Source organism: Pseudorasbora parva, chromosome 17 (genome assembly GCF_024679245.1).
Source record: "Pseudorasbora parva isolate DD20220531a chromosome 17, ASM2467924v1, whole genome shotgun sequence".
NCBI lineage: Eukaryota > Metazoa > Chordata > Actinopteri > Cypriniformes > Gobionidae > Pseudorasbora > Pseudorasbora parva.
In genome coordinates this window covers 28,946,726-28,961,980 of record NC_090188.1, presented here as the reverse complement: position 1 = coordinate 28,961,980, position 15,255 = coordinate 28,946,726, and the positions used below count along the sequence as shown (strand labels likewise).

Sequence of the window (15,255 nt, the reverse complement as noted above, 5' to 3'; positions counted from 1 at the left end):
GACAGCCCTATTGCATACAGAGTCATTCAAATAATGCTCATTGATCACGCCTCTTGGCAGTTGAAAATACACAGCAGACTCCCCAGACCAATGTTCAATTTTAAATTGAGCTTGATCTGGTGATAGCCAGACAACAGCTTTGCCGTCACAGAAATAAATTACATTTTAAAATACATTTCACAATGTTACAGTTTTACTGTATTTTGCTCAAATGAATGCAGCCTTGGTGAGCACGAGATACTTCTTTAAATTTCTTTAAATACATTAAATATTTTTTTTTTAAAACTTACCAGCTCCAAACTTTTTTAACTGCAGTGTAGTGTAAAATTTATATGGATTACTTTTATGATACTTTTATGGTGGTCACCATTCACAAAAAAAAAAAAAAAATTATAACCAGGATATTTATGGGGAAAAAAAGTAATAAGCTTTAAATGACATGAGGGTGAAGGAAACAATGCAAACTAAAATCTCTTCTCTGCCTCATAGGTGTACATGTCCTCATGGCTGGACAGGTCTAGACTGTGGAGAGGATGTGAAGGAATGTTCTTCTTCTCCCTGCCTGAACGGGGCACATTGTGTGGAGTCTGACCTCCCCGGGGAGTTTTCCTGCACCTGCCCACCCTTCTTCACCGGCCCCCTCTGTGAACAGCTCTATGACCCCTGTGACCTGCGGCATAACCCCTGCCTGCACAACTCTACTTGCCGTGCCCAGTCAGATGGAACCGCCCTCTGTGTTTGCCGAGTCGGTGAGATATAGCAACCCAAATGCATCCTACCTACTGACCCACCCACTTGCTGAGGGGCTTCCTGATCTTTAGTTTTACGATCACACTTCTGCAGCGTTTAATTCATCTGCCTTCCATTGAGTTGTGTTCAAACCATGTTTTTTTTTGTGTGCTAAATGCTCATTTTAGTCCAGAATAAATGGGTTCCTATGCAAAAAAATGTTTTTTATTGTGATCAGGGGAGCATTAACACACATGCTTTCATGGATTGAAGCCTGGGAGCCTATGGGAGATTACAGCAGTGACAACTGAATTCTGTAATCTAGCCTGCACCCATACACAACCACATTCTCTGCAAAACTCGGCTGTGTGAACCAAGGTTATTATAGTTTTGCTTTTTGAAATTAGTTTTTATTTTATTATCGTTTTCAATTTTGCTACAAATTTCAGTTTAGTTTTAGTTAGTTTTACAAATGGTTTTGCTAGTTTTAGTTTAGATTTTATTTTGCAAATACAGTTCTATTTAGTTTTTATTTATTTAGTTTCAGTTTTAGTTTTAGTAATTATAGTTTAGCAGAGTTACCATAATGAAGTGTAGAGACCAAATCAAGGTTTTTAATTTCAGCAAAGTTTAATGTTTGCACAGATTAGAGTTTAATCTTACTAAACATCCTTAAGTGAAATAACTTGATAAACAAGCATTATTGTTTAAACCCAGGACGGTCTTACAAAACATGCATAAAGTTGGGTCTTCACCTTTGAGCAAAAAAGCTTGAGTCAAACTATGACCTATACAAACAACGATCTGGAGATAAAAATGAAATAAACTATATTTTGATATTAAAATTATATTTGATATTTTTGACATAGATCCTCGGAGTATTAGCCTATCTTAAAGAACAAAATAAATGCAACGCAAAATATAAAAGTAAAAATGATAAATTCCAGACAAACTCATTCATAACAAAGATGAAATATTGTTAAACAATTAAAAGCTTATTTTAATTTCTTCAGTAGTACAATGTAGGCTAGCAGCGTAAGACCACAGCTAAAGTCATCTGAATACAGCCAACACACACTGTTGTGCTCTCTCTGTGTGTGTGTGTGTGTGTGTGTGTGTGTGTGTGTGTGTGTGTGTGTGTGTGTGTGTGTGTGTGTGTTGTGCTATAATTGTAAAGGGGGCCAATGTCTTCACTTATCTAGTAAAATATTATGATAACTGACTAATAAGGACATTTGACTGGTCCTCACTAGTTAAAAAGGCTTATAAATCGGCCAAAACATGTTTTTATTTAAATCTATTGTTTTGCACGTTCTTGGGATGGGTAGGTTTAGGGATAGGGGTTGGGTTAGGGGATATAAACTATCATTAACCTGATATAAAATCAATGTAAGTCTATGCAATGTCCTCACTTATATAGTGAAACAAACGTGTGTGTGTGTGTGTATCCTGGTATTCCATACTTAAATAAATGTCTCCACACAGATAATAATATAATATAATGTAAATGATTATGATAACACCTTTGAGCCTGTCAATATTATGCAAACATGAAATCTCAAATGCACAGTAGGCTAGTACTTGCTATTAGTTGCTGACTTCTGCGCCGCATCTCTCGTCGCGTTAGAAACGGCATTCTAAAACAGTGAGCTTAAGTTAAAAGAAGTTCAACGTGCATCTCATTACCTTGTGTTATTTCCCCTTTCACTGCCACGGACGCATTGATTCTTTGTGAACTGCCGTTTAGCGATGTGTTGCCTGTCTGCACGCGTCCGTCACAGGGCAGCAGTTAATCTCCTCCTCAGATCACTTGACGCGCAGTAACGCAACAGACACTCCCTCAACCGCCACAGTCAGATTTTCCACCACATTAAAGAGAGCTTATTAACAACGAAAACGAATATTTATTTTTGCTAATTATTATTTTATTTCAGTTAGTTTTTTAGTAAGAGTAGTTAGTTTCGTTTAGTTTTAGTTTTTTACTTATTCAGATTTTTTAATTTTATTTCAGTTTACGAAAATGTTTTTTGACCAATAGTTTTAGTCTTAGTTTCAGTTTTCGTTTACGAAAATAACCTTGGTGTGAACGGAACCGGACTGGTTTCTCTAACGTCTTACAGTAACTTATAAGCGTGGCTATAATTTTGTAAACCTAGTATGATCATTTAATTCTGTTATTAATTCAAAAGTATGTTACCTTATGTAGAATTGGAAATTCACACAGCAATTTATGTAAAAGGATTTCTACAAGCCCTTATCTTTTTTCCATGGGTAGGTCATGGAAGTTTGTTGAAGGTCATAGAAAAACCCTGCAGTAAAAACACCACTGCTTTGGTTGTTTACCAGTGAGCATAGTTGCCTTCTGTGCAGTTGACTTTGGTTTGATTTCTTATTTGGGTCAAGCTGTTTTTGGGTTAAACTACTTGTACCTCGACTGTGACTTTTAAAAAAAGCTTTCATTGAGAATTTACAGAACTGTTCAAAAGTTTGAAGAGAAATAGTTTTAATGGTAGTCTCTTATGCTCACCAAGGCTGCATTTATTTGATCATAATACAGTAAAAACAGTAATATTGTGAAATATTATTACTGTTGAAATAAATATATATACACATTTATTTTCAACAGTAATAATATTTCACACACACACACACACACACACACATATATATATATATATATATATATATATATATATATATATATATATATATATATATATATATATATATATATAAGGGCTGTCAATCAATTAAAATATTTGATTGTCATGTTAAATCGTAAAATGTTCAATTAAATTTGAATTACGTTTTTAATACTCTAATCAACATGGGTATGGACAAATATATATATATATATATATACATCATATACATCATATATATATATATATATATATATATATATATATATATATATATATATATATATATATATATATATATATATATATATATATATATATATATATATATATATATGTGTATATATATATATATATATATATATACATACATATATATATATATGATGTATGTGACCCTGGACCACAAAACCATTGTCATAAGTCTCACGGGTATATGGGTAAAAAAAAAAATCTGTCAAAAATCATTAGAATATTAAGTAAAGATCATGTTCCATGAAGATGTTTTGTAAATTTGCTATCGTAAATATATAAAAATATTATCTTGGTCAATATTGTCCTATTCTAAAGAACCATACATCAATGGATATAGTACTGTATGTTCACAGTGCAAAGCATTTGAATGTTAAAAAAGATATATTAACTGTCTGTCATGTTTATATTCCTCCTTGTTTATAATTATTTGAAATACCTATCACAAAAACGTTATGCTTAACTAACCTTCAAATATGCCGAAATACTTCACATTGCTGTAAAAGAAAAGTGCGGCTCATGAGAGGAAACTGTGGCTCTCTGGATATGCATGACTTTCTAGTTTTGTTCTGCCAGCTCTCCCCTGCAGTATTTGTCTATTGATGTCTTCAGCATGGAAGGGAATTATTAAGGATCACACACTGATTTGAAGCCATTGTAACCACTTGAATCATACTTTGTTCCATGTTAAATAGTGTCTTACCCTTCCAAAGATTTTTCCATTTTCTTCACTCTCCTATTTTTGACTTTCTCTGCAGAGACACAACAGACCCTATCACTTCTGCCAAAGAACAAGTTCCAAGTGTTTCATTAAATTTTGGCTGCAGGTTTCCATCAAAGGAAGGCGAGCCCTGCCTGATGAATGCGCAGAACTGGGTGCAAAATAGGTTTCTGCACAATATCTTTAATCACAGTGAAGCGTACTCTTGCGCGTGCACGTGTACGCGCTCATTTGTCATACGAAACCCTCCTGATATTATTATGCTCGTTGAGACCAGATCACTTACTCATAATATGCGTCTGCTGTGTCTCGGCACAGATTGCCCTGACTTAAAATTTTGCACATTTGTATTCAGCTGATCACTCCACAGTTTCACAGGGAATCTGATGTGTCTCCATAGCGATTCAGATGCTATTACTCATTCAACAGTTGTGAATACCACAATGCTGTGCTACTGTATAATGCAGAGGTCTGTCTCACTGTGTGGTTACTAGGGATGAGTGCTTGGAAGTGACAACAGTGACGGCAACTTTTTCAGCACCATAATTGGTTACAATGCCAGTACTTTGTGGTCAAGTTGACTGTCATTATATCTGGTTGTGTCTGTACAGTGACTGTAAAAACAGCTTGACTTTACTTGAAGATAATTAAAGTGCTTGGCAGACCAGTAGCATGTTCCAAAGCAGTAGATGGAGTGACATCAAGTCACATCTGATCCTTGGTAATACAAATATAGAGTAAATATAGATTCCTGAAGGTTGCGAGGTAAAGCCGCCATGGATCGAACTTATTTGTCCAGCACATCATCACACAGATGCTCAATTAGATTAAGATCTGTGTCGTGGCAACAAACCATTCCCAAACAATATGTGCTGTGTGGCAGGGTGCATTATCCTACTGAAAGAGGCCACTTCCACCAGGGAACACTGTTTGCATGAAGGGGTACCTGGTCTACAACAATTTTTAGGTAGGTGGCATGTGTCAAATTAATGTCCACTTGAATGGTCAGACCCAAGGGTTTCCAGCAGAACATTGCCCGGAGCATCACACTCCCTCCACCGGCCTGTCTCTCCACAGTGCATCTTCTTCTTCTTCTGCCTTCTTTATTCCAGGCATATGGTGTATGCTTACACGTCCGTCCACATGATTCATTGGACCAGACGATCTTCTTCCACTGCTCCAAGGTCCAGTTCTGACACTCGCATACCCATTGTAAATGCTTTTCGACATTGGACAGGGGTCATCATATGCACTCTGATTGGTCTGCAGCTACGCAGCCACATATATGCAGCAGAGTGTGATTGTGTGTTGACACATTCCTTTCATAACGTCATTAAAATTTAGTGTGACTTGTGCCACAGTAGACCTTCTGTTGGATCGGACCACAAAGGACGTGCATAGATGAGACTTGGGCACCCAACGCCCTGTCGCCAGTTTGTGGTTCATCCCTCTTCGGACAACTGTTGGTAAATTCTCACCACTGCAACCCACAAACCTTGTCATTTCAGAGATACTATGACCCAGTTGCCTTGCCATAACAATTTGGCCTTTGGTAAAGTTGCTCAGAGCTTTATTCCTGCCCATTTATTTTGCATCCAACATGCTGATTGCGAGATCTAATCTATCCAGATCGTAATATGTGGCCTTGTTAGGAGATGATCATCAATACTCTCTGCACCTGTGACTGGCTGGTCGAAATGTGTTGGCTTGTGTGTGTGTGTGTATACAGGTGCTGGTCATATAATTTGAATATCATTAAAAAAATTATTTATTTACATTCAAAAAGTGAAACTTGTATAGTATATGCATTCATTACACACAGACTGATGTATTTCAAATGTTAATTTCTTTTAATTTTGATGATTATAACTGACAACTAAGGAAAATTACAAATTAAGTATCTCAGAAAATTTGAATATTGTGAAGAGGTTCAATATTGAAGATACCTGGTGCCACACTCTAATCAGCTAATTAACTCAAAACACCTGCAAAGGCCTTCAAATGGTCTCTCAGTCTAGTTCTGTATGCTACACAATTATGGGTAAGACAGATTTGACAGTTGTCCAAAACGACCATTGACACCTTGCACAAAGAGGGCAAAACACAAAAGGTAATTGCAAAAGAGGCTAGCTGTTCACAGAGATGTGTCCAAGCACAGAGATAGAGATGCAAAGGAAAGGAAAAGATGTGGTAGAAAAAAGTGTACAAGCAATAGGGATAACCACACCTTGGAGAGGATTGTGAAACAAAACCCATTAAAAATGTGGGGAGATTCACAAAGAGTGGACTGCAGCTGGAGTCAGAGCTTTAAGAACCACTACGCACAGATGTATGCTAGACATGGGTTTCAGCTGTCACATTCCTTGTGTCAAGCCACTCTTGAGCAACAGTCAGAAGCATCTTGCCTGGGCTGAAGACAAAAATTACTGGACTTCTGCTGAGTGGTCCAAAGTTATGTTCTCTGATGAAAGTACATTTTGCGTTTCCTTTGGAAATCAGGGTCGCAGAGTCTGGAGGAAGAGAGGAGAGGCACACAATCCACGTTGCTTGAGGTCCAGTGTAAAGTTCCTACAGTCAGGGTTGGTTTGGGGTGCCATGTCATCTGCTGGTTTTGGTCCACTGTGTTTTCTGAGGTCCAAGATCAATGCAGTCGTATACCAGGACGTTTTAGAGCACTTCATGCTTCCTGCTGCTGATCAACTCTATGGAGATGCAGATTTCATTTTCCAACAGGACTTGGCTGCTGCACACAGTGCAAAAGCAACCAGTACCTGGTTTAAGGACCATGGTATCCCTGTTCTTAATTGGCCAGCAATTTCACCTGACCGTAACCCCATAGAAAATCTATAAGGTATTGTGAAGAGGAAGATGCGATATGCCAGACAAAACAGTGCAGAAGGCCACTATTAGAGCAACCTTGGCTCTCATAACACCTGAGCAGTGCCACAGACTGATCGACTCCATGCAACGCCGCGTTGCTGCAGTAATTTAGGCAGCATTGAGTGCTGTACATGCTCATACTTTTCATGTTCATACTTTTCAGTTGGCCAAGATTTCTAAAAATCCTTTCTTTGTATTGGTCCTAAGTAATATTCAAATTTTCTGAGATACTGAATTTGGTTGCATTTGGTATTTTTTGGTTAAAATCATCAAAATTAAAAGAAATAAACATTTGAATGGAATTTGTGAAATAAATCAACTTTTTGATGATATTGTAATTATATGACCAGCCGTGTGTGTGTGTGTGTGTGTGTGTGTGTGTGTGTGTGTGTGTGTGTGTGTGTGTGTGTGTGTGTGTGTGTGTGTGTGTGTGTGTGTGTGTGTGTGTGTGTGTGTGTGTGTATTCCTTTATATCCTTTATATTCCAATTTTTTCCAGTTGTTAACATTTCAGTTATAATTCACTATGCTACCTTGCAGTTATATTGGTTAGAGCTGTAGCTGTACGTATTGCAGCTTGCGTTCAGTACACAGGATATGTTGCTTTCAGTAATACCAAGGGTCATTTGGTCCTAAACATTTTTTACTTCTTTTTTGTTTTCTTTTTTTTACATGAATGTTTGAAATGTTAGCATTTATTAGCTGTTGATTAAACTGCGTGAATTAGCTTTTAAATGCTGCATTTATGAGACACATTTTCCCATCATCCCACCCCAAGCATTCTGCTGAAATTATCTGTCACGCTTAACAATATTTGCACCCCTAGTGGCTACCCTGAAGTACTTTACCCTTCTGCTGAATGAAATTATAAGATGAAACAGTCTGACTCATCACTTTTAACAGTCCACAGAGAGAAAGCCTGTGTTACAGTATGACTTAAATCAGATGATTGTGTTTATGCTCCTTTCTAGATTGCATCTGGTGGTTTTGAACTAGAATGTGGCCGAATGCTTTTTTCCTTGTTATACATCTAACCCCTTTCGATGGCATTGGTGTGACCCGCGAAACATAATCAAACCGGCCTGGCTTCCGTTTTTTTGCCATGGGCATCTAAATGATATGAAGACTTGGGGATAAGAGAGGCCAGAGGCCAGTCAGTGAATATTACTTTTTTTGTATCGCGGTGTTGTACCACTATAGGACGAAATGAAAAGGATGTTGGGGAGGGATAAAAATAGAGTGCTTTGGTAATCCATGGATTTCTTTTCTGGGGAGAGAAATAGAAAATTAGCATCTACTGCTGCATGCATTACTGAGTTAGAGATGTGCGTAGGTTCACATGCCTCCTCCTTTTCTCTTTTTTTTTCCTTCTCTCTCACTATCTCTCTTTCTCGCTCTACACACTCTCTGACTCACAGCCGTTCTCAGCCCACTCTTCATATCTTAGTACATGGGTCGCCTGGCAGATACACTGTGTAGTATTGCACAACCTGTGCATTGAAACCAAGCCAGCATTCCTACAAAAAGTGACATACCCCAAAGTTGCTGTATTTTTACCTTTTTTATAGTCTTCCTCTCTATCTTTTGCAGAATTGTTCTTTAAAAAATCTGTAGTTTACTCACCTCATGTCACTCTAAACTTGCTGTATGCTGTTTTCTTCAGCATAACACAAAAGGGGTCATCGCTCTTTTGCATGTAATGGTCAAATCCTAGAAACCATGTCTGCTCCAAATAGGACAAAAAATAAAATGGAAATAATTAAAAAATAAAAAATTATAATTTTTAAAGTTGGGGGTTGACAAGTTGTTGTTCTTTTATGTCTCATGCTGTGTGTTATATTTTTTATTTTTTTTGCTTTATTAATGTTATTAACTTTTAGTATCCTGACAAGCCAGACCCACACCAAGATTAAGTTGGGTCTGGGAACACACCGTTGGAAGGGCTTAGTCCGGGGGGTGGGATGAATGGTTGTCTTTCAAACTCCCTCAGTATCGCGATAGGATATCGCTACAACCAACCAGAGCAACAAAGAAAATAAGGCAGAGCTAGTTGATAGATTAAACTTTTGCCGTATCCGGCCGGCAAAACTCCGAACAGATCTTCCTTTTTTAAGAATGACTTCAGTGCCGTTCTTTATTCTTTTCTCAAAGAAAAGCTTAACTCTAAGTCTTCCGCCGCCACGACCAAAGCCGATCCGAAAGACCGCCGTTCCGACCGCCAATATATATATATATATTGTATTTTGTATATACATATATATATATATATATATATATATATATATATATATATATATATATATATATATATATATATATATATATATATATATATATATATATATATATATATATATATATATATATATATTATAAAAGGTAATGTAATGTAACATAACATGATGTAGGGCTGTCAATTTACTGCGTTCATTTAATTAATTAGTTGAATGATTCAATGCAATTGACGCACTCACCCCGCTCTTTAAATGTATATGTCATTATACAATTGATTGGTAATGAAAATGAAACAGGTCAACAAATCACTGTGTGATGGAGCCAATAAAATGAAGTTAAAATACCCCCTAAAATGTAACATATCAGGGCTAAAATGCCCCTCTATGAGGATTTTCTCTCATCTTTCTATCATATGATATTGTTAAGCAATATCACACACACAACGACAGCAATTTCACATGTGCTGTTTTTGTTCCGAATAGCAGAAGTGCAAACTTGATACTGACAATATACAACATTGTCAGTATCAAGTCATTGTCTTGATACAACAATTTAATAAATTAATATTGTCTAGGCCTATATATTTTTTCTTTGATTATAGTTATTATTGTTTTTTAGTTTTTTTTTTGTTAGATGTGTTTCACCAGAAAATTATGTTTTGAATCCAAACGCAATGCACTAGTTTGACAGAGATGAACATTTGAGAGTTACAGCGGAGTGTTTATCACTCAAACATAGCATAGGAATTCAACAGATTTGTAGTACAACACAAATTAAATGGAGTACTTTAATGGTTCTTTTTATTTAAGTGTTTTTGTGTATGTACATTATTCCAAAATTTTCTTTCTGTATACCACAGAGAAAAATAACCGCAAATTGGGTTGGTGCGCCAAGAGGGTGAGGTAAATAATTTTCATTTCTACATTCAATTTCCCAGATTAGACTTGTTTTTGCACATCGAAGGTTTACAGCACATGATTAATCCCACCTCTCACCGAATGTACCACAGCACTCATACAGCAGTGTTATTCTGATGCCCTCTTGGTAAATTTAACACTGTGCCCTTGCTTTGATCTATTCTTATTTACAGCTTAAAATGCATTAATCTTGAACTAGTCTTGTTGGTTGACACAAGTATGTGACACGGTAATGAACCAAGGCCCCAGCTGAGGCAAGGAGATAGGAGACGTCAGGAAACAGCACATATCTCTCCATGCAAATGATGCTTTTGTGCAACATTTATTGAGATACAGGTGCTGAGCCATAAGATCACACACTGCCTCTTGTTCAGCTGAGCAGGCACAAACATTTTGTGTTTACACAGCAGCTTGCTTTTAAATAGTTGTAACGCAAGAACAGGACGGGCCAGCAATAACACCCCTCACCTGAGGGCAGATGGGTATGAATGATGAGGGAGAGTACAGCAAGTCACTAAGCAGTCAGATCAGCTACATGAGTGATGTTGTGATGATGAGGGACATGAGAAGAGACACGAGTTTTGTTTCAGTATGTTTTCATTGCCATCCCTTGTCATTTCAAAGGCTCCCATTACCCCTGCTGACATATAGGCTGTGTCCAAAAAGCTTTAAAAATGTTTCCTTTGGACGATGCATTTCAAGTTAGGAAGGCATTAAGGCACGTCTGAATCTGGGGCTAGCTTCCCTTCCTGTCCTCTGAGATATTTTGATAAATTTTTGAAGGTAACATAGATGTATACTTCACTGCCTTTGATAGCCCACAATCCTGTGCATTCCCTTCCTTGACACTGGAGCTAAAAAATAAAGATGGCGTCTAAAAGGTGCAGTTGGTGGTCAGATTGTGTGTAATTGTACATTTTTGACCAATGTTTTCCACTTTTGATATACTTCTAGTGAGAAATTACTTTTGTGGTAATTAAATATTCACTTAGTTATATCACCAAAGTTCTCTCTATTTTGTTGTAGATTATTAAACCTTTACGTTGTCCCAGAAGCCTGGCTGACTGGGTAGAGAGGCAACAAGTCAGCTGAGTAAGTTTTCTGACGCAGCCTTCCACTCCTGTGTTCTATCCCCAGGTAAAACCTTTGAACCACGGCCCTTCCGTGCTGGTTCCTTGTCTCCCCCGATTGCAAACAACATGACAGACAATAGAACCCATTATAATCAGTTATACTGTCTACACTAGATGCACCTTGGCAGTAAACTGATGCCCCGTTATATTTCTGACACAGGCAAGTGGATTTGCCTTTTGCAACGGTTTCTTTGACGTGTCCAATGTATACAGCCTTAAGCTGTTGTGGCATTGTAGACTCAGTGTTAGGCAGGGGTGTCCAAAGTTGTGCCCGAATTTCAAACAGCCCGCAGCTTGTCTGTTAAAATATTATATGTGGCCTGCCACACAATTTACAAATCATATAGATTCACAATGTCAACACAAGGTGACAGCACTACATTTTAAGCCATTGACACATTAAACATGACAAAAACAGAATGAAACGCCAGAATATCTGCCTTAAAGACAGCGCAGCGTGAGCTGCTATGTTCGATATCGCCCCATATGCCCTCATTCACTATTCCCTACACTCGTAGAATTTTTTTTTTATCTGTGCTACGTATTTGGAACCCTTAAAAGGTTCTATATAGAACTCTTTTTAAGGGTTCAATCAAAAACACCCTTTAGGGTTCTTTGTAACCAGGAAGAACCTTTTAGGGGTTTATTCATTATCATTTGTTTTGTCCTTTCCGGATTAAATATTTTATATTATTATTATTATTATTATTTATTTATTTATTTTTTAAATATATATTAAAAAAATATATATTAATATATATATATATATATATATATATATATATATATATATATATATATATATATATATATATATATATATATATATATATATATTTAATATTTTATATTATTGACAAACATTTCACTTCATTATTCAGTGTATTCAAATGCGTTTATGAATGCATGTAATGATCACAAAATTCAAGATATGGGGGTTAGAAGATGTACATATTTATCTCATTTTATGTAGTTAATTAATATTACATGAAGAGTGCCATTTCAGTTTTTCTCCTCCAAAAATCAGCATGATTTAAATGCAATATTAAGTTACTACAACAGTTTAATAAACAGTCATTTAATTACAACTACAAAATGTTGCAAAACAATGTAATATATGAATGAATAATAGCCTAAAGAACCTTTGTGACAAAAAGGGTTCTTTCTTGCCATTATAGAACCTTTAGCATAAAAGGTTGTTTGGAATTGAGTAAAGAACCCTATTGTTCTATATAGAACCCCAATGAACCTTTTTTTCTAAGAGTGTACATTACTAATTACTAATATTGTCCACTTGAAGGAGTGAATGAAAATGAGTAAGTTCAGCCCTCAACTGATGTTGATGTTGTCATGTTATGTTTTGGCCTGAAGCTCCACCCTCCACCTATCTACCAATCTTGAAGTCAGTTGTGTTTCGGCATCCAGCTTGCCAGCTCTGCTCTAGTTACACCACAGCTGAAGCTACAAACATTCCTGCTAGATCCTGCAGCCTATCTGGCAACCTCGAGTCAGGGGGAGTGGTAATTTGAAATTGATTGCAGCACTGGTTTTATCCACAATCTTACATCCACTTCCTTTAAAGGTGTCATGAACTGGCTTTTTTAATTTTGTTATACTTTTGTCTGAGGTCAACTAATGAGGTTCATGCGGTTTTAAAAACATGATAACTAATGAGTAATAGGCTATTTTCTGCACTGGTTTTGAGGCTCTCTTCAAAACGCTGGGTTTTGGTGGGCGTGCCGCACTGGAGACTTGGAAATAAACGCCCACGGCTAGGATTGGATAAGATTAGCATATTTAATGAGCTTAAGCCCCCCTGTCAATTCAGTTCACATGAGAGAGGAGAGATTAAGGGAGAAGCAGCAACCGGAATAATTTTCTCGATCACAGGGCTCGTAAACGTCTTTATCAAACAAACACAATGATTCATTTATTTTTCATCCACCCGCAATTGATTAGACTCAAGCCTGCAGTCTCCCTCTCATTTACTGAAGCTTTCGCGCCTCGATCGCCCCCCGGTGACCGGTCCCAGTATAGCCGCCCCTCTGTGTTTTCTAATGGACGCGAGGCAAACTAAATAATAAAATTACACTTTAAAAATGTTTCCCCAAAGTTAGTTTATGTCACTGAAGGCAGTTATCATCACGATGATTTCATTTCAGGTGTTCGTTTTAAAAATAAGTTTAGTTTGAGTTAGTTATTTGATGCTATAAAAACGGGGGGTGTGACGTCATGATTGACAGCTGAGACTGACGTCTTCTCTGAGTGAAGTTGTCACTGAGGCACTAACGGACTTTTTTCGGAATTTTTAGGAGCAGATTAGAGCTTTAGCTTTAATTTCTACATTTCCATAACTGTTTATTTCACACCAACATTATTAATTGTTCTGCATCTGTGAGAGTGTGGGCGGGCTTTTGATATCGCGACTGTACTTCCTGCTCTACTTCCTGCGCTCTACTGCGCAACTCCGGTCCCGAAATTGCTAATGCGCAGACTCGGTCCCAAGATGTCCGCGCCGTGCAAGGCTGCCTGAAAGCTTCAACTCTGCCAAGCGGAAACGGATGATGTCGAGTCGTCCATATTTTTTTACGGTCTATGATTAGACTATTATTTTTATATTACACATAGCCAGCAAGATTGGACGTGTATACATACGCGTGTGTACCCGCGTACCCTTCAGATGTCCACTCGAGAGAGAGATTAGCAGAACAAGAACGGAATATAATGAGATTCATTGGCCTGCCAGGCTTCTTCGAGCCCTGGCCCATACGTGTCTGAGTCAGGCGTACTAAAGGTATGTTTCTGTCAGACACACATAAGCAAAACAATCTATAACAATGCAGTACTATTACATATAAAACCACATTTTACTCACATAAGTGTGTTGCACCATTCCTGTCGGATCCAAATCCAGCATCGATCGGAGATTTGTTTACAAATGAATCCGAAGTGAAATGAAGTGAATATGTCTTCCCCATGTGAGCTGGAACTTAATTAAAAATAAAGTTCAACCACTCATTCCTAATATTAGGATCAGAAGGAAGCTTATGCAGCGACTGTGTTCTTCCACAACCAGGAATAGCGCAATATCTTAATCTTCCTCGGCATGTTTATTGTTGTTGACCAGCTAGCACAAGCCCTCCATGAGTCGGTGGGCGAGGCTACTGAATTAGACGCGCTGTAGATTCTGTAGAGGAGGTGTTTCGTCGCGCAGTGACGTCTGTATGAAGCACAGGACCGTTTGCTGAGCCTGGTGTCTAGAAAAGCTTTTCTTTGACTAACAAGGAAGGTTTCAGCTCTGAAAATTAGAGGATAACAATTCCTCTAATCCCCCCCCCCCCCCCCCCCCCCCCCGACAGGGTCGTAACACCATGAACTTTTATGTATCAAAAGCTCAAGGGAAAGTTGATTTCTCATTTCATCACCCCTTTAATGTTTCTCCTGATTTCCGCATCAGTGTTGTTGATTAAAGGTGCACTATTTAGTATTTTTGCAGTAAAATATCCAAAAACCACTAGGCCAGTGTTTTATATTTTGTTCAGTTGAGTTCTTACAATATCCCAAATGTTTCCAAATATTTGTAAATTGTGAGAAAATGTAACCAGGGATGTCTGAGCATAGCGTCTGAGGGAGTCGTCTGTCAATTGCGTCTTTACTTGACTACGCTTTACTCTTAGCAGTGTGCAACAAGTGTCACAGCAGTCGCCGAGCGAAATTAACATGAAATTTGAAATTAACATGATTTCT

At 37.5% G+C, this 15,255-nt stretch overlaps 1 protein-coding gene across 1 annotated transcript in view; it reads left to right on the top strand.

The window, feature by feature from the left end:
• The window catches only part of eys (eyes shut homolog), a 376,512-nt gene that overhangs the window by 159,374 nt on the left and 201,883 nt on the right, over positions 1–15,255 (top strand). The window contains exon 21 of the mRNA XM_067421808.1: positions 490–749. Within this exon, the coding sequence (XP_067277909.1) occupies positions 490–749 (260 nt within the window). The remainder of the gene's footprint in view (positions 1–489; positions 750–15,255) is intronic.